General features: G+C 41.5%; 2 protein-coding genes across 2 annotated transcripts in view; one reads left to right on the top strand and one right to left on the bottom strand.

Moving 5' to 3' along the window:
• The window catches only part of LOC104123299 (guanine nucleotide exchange factor DBS), a 148,961-nt gene that overhangs the window by 69,203 nt on the left and 75,604 nt on the right, over positions 1–4,154 (top strand). The gene's annotated exons all lie outside the window — the stretch shown is intronic.
• B3GNT5 (UDP-GlcNAc:betaGal beta-1,3-N-acetylglucosaminyltransferase 5) overlaps positions 7–4,154 on the bottom strand; it is a 28,127-nt gene continuing 23,979 nt past the window's right edge. The window contains exon 2 of the mRNA XM_035891152.1: positions 7–3,482. Within this exon, the coding sequence (XP_035747045.1) occupies positions 2,290–3,482 (1,193 nt within the window). The 3' untranslated portion in view covers positions 7–2,289. The remainder of the gene's footprint in view (positions 3,483–4,154) is intronic.

The raw sequence follows: 4,154 nt of genomic DNA, 5'->3' as shown, positions 1-4,154 counted from the left end.
GTGGGTTTTTCTAATAGAGCAGCTTTGCTGTGCAGCTTGTGGATATAAATGGCTCACGACGAGTCAGAGATCTGATGAAGCAGCTTTCCTTCAGAACGCAGTACTACGTTCCCTGTATATGCATTTATTTCTCTGTAAGCCAACAGGTTACCTAGGGTTGTCTTGTGTTTTGGTTTTTTCTTTTAAAAATCACACATCCTCAGTATTGTAATCAATCTGTTTAGGCCAGAACAGGAACTGGGTTTGTTCTTTCTAAAGTATAGCTGTTACATTCTTCAATCATTCTGACAGTGATTAATGATTTATTTATGGGCTCTTTAGATACCCAACATTTGGGTCCGGTTTGAGGATTCTTATTCTTTTCCTTCTGGAAAACCAATTAAGAAAGTTACATGTTTCACTTAACTGCAGTAGTTACCTACCACCCATCTGAAATGGCAGCTTAGAGAGCAGTCAGCAAGCTCGCTCCTGGATCCCGTCTATGCTAACACACACCATTAGCCGTGCAAACCATTGCAACCTGCAGCGCAGCTTCAAATGCAGGTGCGGTTACTTAGACAATAGTTTGCTGTAGTAAACTTCAGTAGCTTAAAACTGCCAGGTCCTGCATAGCTGTTCTAGAGTCAAGTCAGAAGACACAGATCGAGCACCTCGCTGCTCCACACAGCGAGAAGCTTCAGGCAGAAGGCGGCTAGCCTCAGAAAGCGAGTACGATTGCTCCTGTCATTAGCACATTTCCAACAGATGCTCGTTCATTTGTGAGCTTTTGCACTGTTGTTGCCCTGCTGAAAAACTTGACTCATTCAAGCTTTCAGAAGTAGTTTTCTGACACTACCCACACTAGAACTTGTTCCAGCAGCAAATCAGTTCACAAGCAATACCCGACGGTACCTTGAGCGGGCTGTGTGTCCACTCCAGCAAGAGCTACCACGGGTTTGGCAATCAGCAACTAACATATCTGTCCTGAGAGTCTGTGAAAACACCGTTAGCGAGCTATACTAGAAAAGAGTGCAGACATCCTAGAACCTTGGTTCTCTCTGGTATCTGTACAGCACCACAGTACAGCTCATAATGGCTGCTACCCGGATTTACACTGCAGAGGCGTTTTGCTCCTCCCGCAGGTAATGTTATCATTGAAATATATTCAAGATACAGGGTTTTGTGGACACAAACTACCCTGAAATTTTAAAGACACTCTTGCCCTTAAGACTTTAGGAGAAATATTTCAGTGATTTAGATTTATGTACCAAGTTTCTGTGGATCACCACCTCCCTAACCCTTCACTGTGAAGTCAAAGTTTGTGCAGAAAATACCCTCCCCACTTTGTTAGTACAAGCATGAAATTTTGCTTTTTAAAGTCCTCAACAGCTTCAAATTAGCTGTAACATTCTTGGGACTTTTGCTTGCTTTTCACCTTTAGAACCGTGAATGTTGGAAAGCAGAAGCATCGTTAAGACTCATTTAGCTTATTTGCTTATTAAAGATTGGACTGTTTAAATATACTGCTTCAGTTGTCAGAAGGCAGAGAAAAATCAGCAAAACCAGTTACATGAGTAATACTTGGATTTTTATCCTTTCAAGGTCAGTCCTGATCTAAAGGGAGCTGCTTTGTTACTTAAAACAACCAAGTCAGAGGGCACTCAAACACTGTTTCCCTATGTCAAGGATTTAGGGACCTTTCAGAAGAAAGATCATAGCAGGTCTTCACTTCTAGCACTCACTATTTGTTTGTCAATTGTGCAGGTCCAGACTTACTTTCTAGGAAGCGTTGAGAAATGGTGAATATTTGTAACCAATTGACATTGCCTTACTACTGTAATAGTCTCATTCATCAAGTCAGAAGTTCTGTTTTCCTTGAGTTTTGAAAGGTCTACTCTCATTTTGATATAGCAGATTTTCTTTTTCTTTAATCATCATGTGCCTTAGTTCACATAGCTTTTTCAAAAAAACTTAAGACTTACTGACAAGTTCAGAGTAACAGACGTTTTCACCAAGCACTTCAAAGTCAAGTCCATTATAGTTCATTTAATCCAGGCTTGCCTCCCTTGAAGAGTGTAAAAAAAAAAAACCCAAACAAACCCAGGCTATAATGTAAAAAGTTGCAGTACAATAGAAGAGCTATTCCAGTAAGAGTTTCTGAACAGAATTTGGGACCATCTCCCAACCCCCCCCCCAACTATTCACATTTAAGTTTTACCTCTTTCCACGTTTACATATATTTTGAATAAACAGCTAAAAAGTTGTTGCTCTGTTTTGGCTCAGTGGATCTTCAATGCAGATATTCAAGTATTAAGAAAATGCAGCTGAACAAGGATATGTGTCCTCATAGTATGGTTTACAGAGAAGCATGATATTGACTAGTCTGCAGTAGATTCTACCCCAAATCCCAGAAGAAAACGTTTTAACTTTGGGATCTGTAGCCTGTTTCCAGAGCTGGTGAAGATCATCTACGTGTCCATGAGATGTCATCATTTTGTTATAAATGCAGGGATGATACGGAGCCTTTCCTTCCCCAGAAAAAAATGCATGATATTGTGGTACAATTCCCATTTTATTGGCACAGAGACCCATGAAAACATCATCTATATAAAGGCTTGTATTGAGAGTCAGTGAAGCCTCATATACTTTAGCTGCTACATCGTTTGATATTACATACGCAGCTCCTGCTGTGTAGTCAGGGTAAGAGGGCCACTGGTACATTTCATATGGGACATAGTATTTGCTGCTCTTGTCTCTTATGGGAGGGGATCCACGATGGACACGACCAATCCAGAGATCTTGAACGCCCATTTGTGCTAGACTTTGGAGATAAGCTACAAGATTTGGCATATGGATAAATATATCATCATCTGCAGACATAATGAACCTGGCATGAGGACAGTAGGCATTCACCCAGCTGAACTGCAAAAGCAATTTCAGAGTAAGATTGTGAAAAGTATCCAAGAAGTCTTGCTGAATCAAATCACTGTATTTCTGGTCTTCCAGCTGAAGTTCTCTTTGCAGCTGTGTTTGCTGCAGATGACCTGTTGGTCGTCCTAAAGCAAAAAGAGTTTTAATATTGGCATTAAGTTGAGAACGAACATAGTTCTCATTACCCCAAGTTTGTCTAATTGCATCCCTCCGATGACGGTTTTCAGGAGAAGTCTTCACAAACAACAGGAGAAGGACATCCTGCTGCTGACATTTCTCTCTGTGGTTGATCAAGTATGGGTAGCTCAATACTCTGTCTGAGTTATCCCTGTTGATAGACAGGCTGTCGTTCACAAAATGGTAGCTATTTATGAGGTATCTGTATGAATAGGACTTCATATGGCTCACAATGTGATTATCAAATGGTCCCCAAAAAATCATGAGACACAGTATGAAGCAAGTGGCAAATATCTGCAAAAAATGGCATTTTCTGACTCTTCTGGGACTAACAAACATTCTGATGCAGTTTCTGTAATCCTTATTCTTGTTCAGGATCAGTGTTTTTACAGTGCCTGTTTTTTAGTTTATGAGCACAGTGTCGCCCCTTCAAGATAAGTGTCCATTGTAAGGCATGTTGTCTTTCATTCAGTCTACTTGTAAAGCCAGCTTTGTTCGCAGATTTCACAAGTCATCTTTCTCAAAAACCATTGTTCTTTGATGGAAAGCATGCAGACAGTTTTGAAAGATGAGACTTGCAGATGAGCATTCTCCCTTTGGGGCATCTTGAAGCGAACACTACAGTTCTAAATCGGGTCTTCTCACACATTTCTCTCCTTCATGAAGACAAATACCTACCAATTGTAAGGGGGAGGAGAAAAGTTTTAATGAGCTGTTATTAACACATCTGGGTTTAGATTTGGTCACAGACACGAGCTGGCTATTCAGGCCCTCCCCATCACCCCCCACCTACATCCCCAGTCCCCCCTTCCCCCCCAAACTAGTGGCAAATCAGAGGTTGCCAGTGGCCCAGAGCAAGCTTGCAGGAGGCTGGTGAAGGAGAATGGAAACCTTACACAGGGGCTTCTGTTCTGACACAAGAAACTCTTTCTTGGAAAAACCTACTGCCGTCAACCAACGGATGACAACATTTTGCTTACATTCTTTTAAGCTAGGAGGGAAGTCACACCCTACAACTGACTGAGATTACTAGTTGTCTTTGGGCGGCCTGTTCAAGAGGGGGACCC

The sequence above is a fragment of the Egretta garzetta genome, unplaced genomic scaffold, assembly GCF_000687185.1.
Source record: "Egretta garzetta isolate BGI_Z169 unplaced genomic scaffold, ASM68718v1 scaffold663, whole genome shotgun sequence".
In the NCBI taxonomy this organism is placed as follows: Eukaryota; Metazoa; Chordata; class Aves; order Pelecaniformes; family Ardeidae; genus Egretta; species Egretta garzetta.
This window is presented reverse-complemented; position numbering and strand designations above follow the sequence as displayed.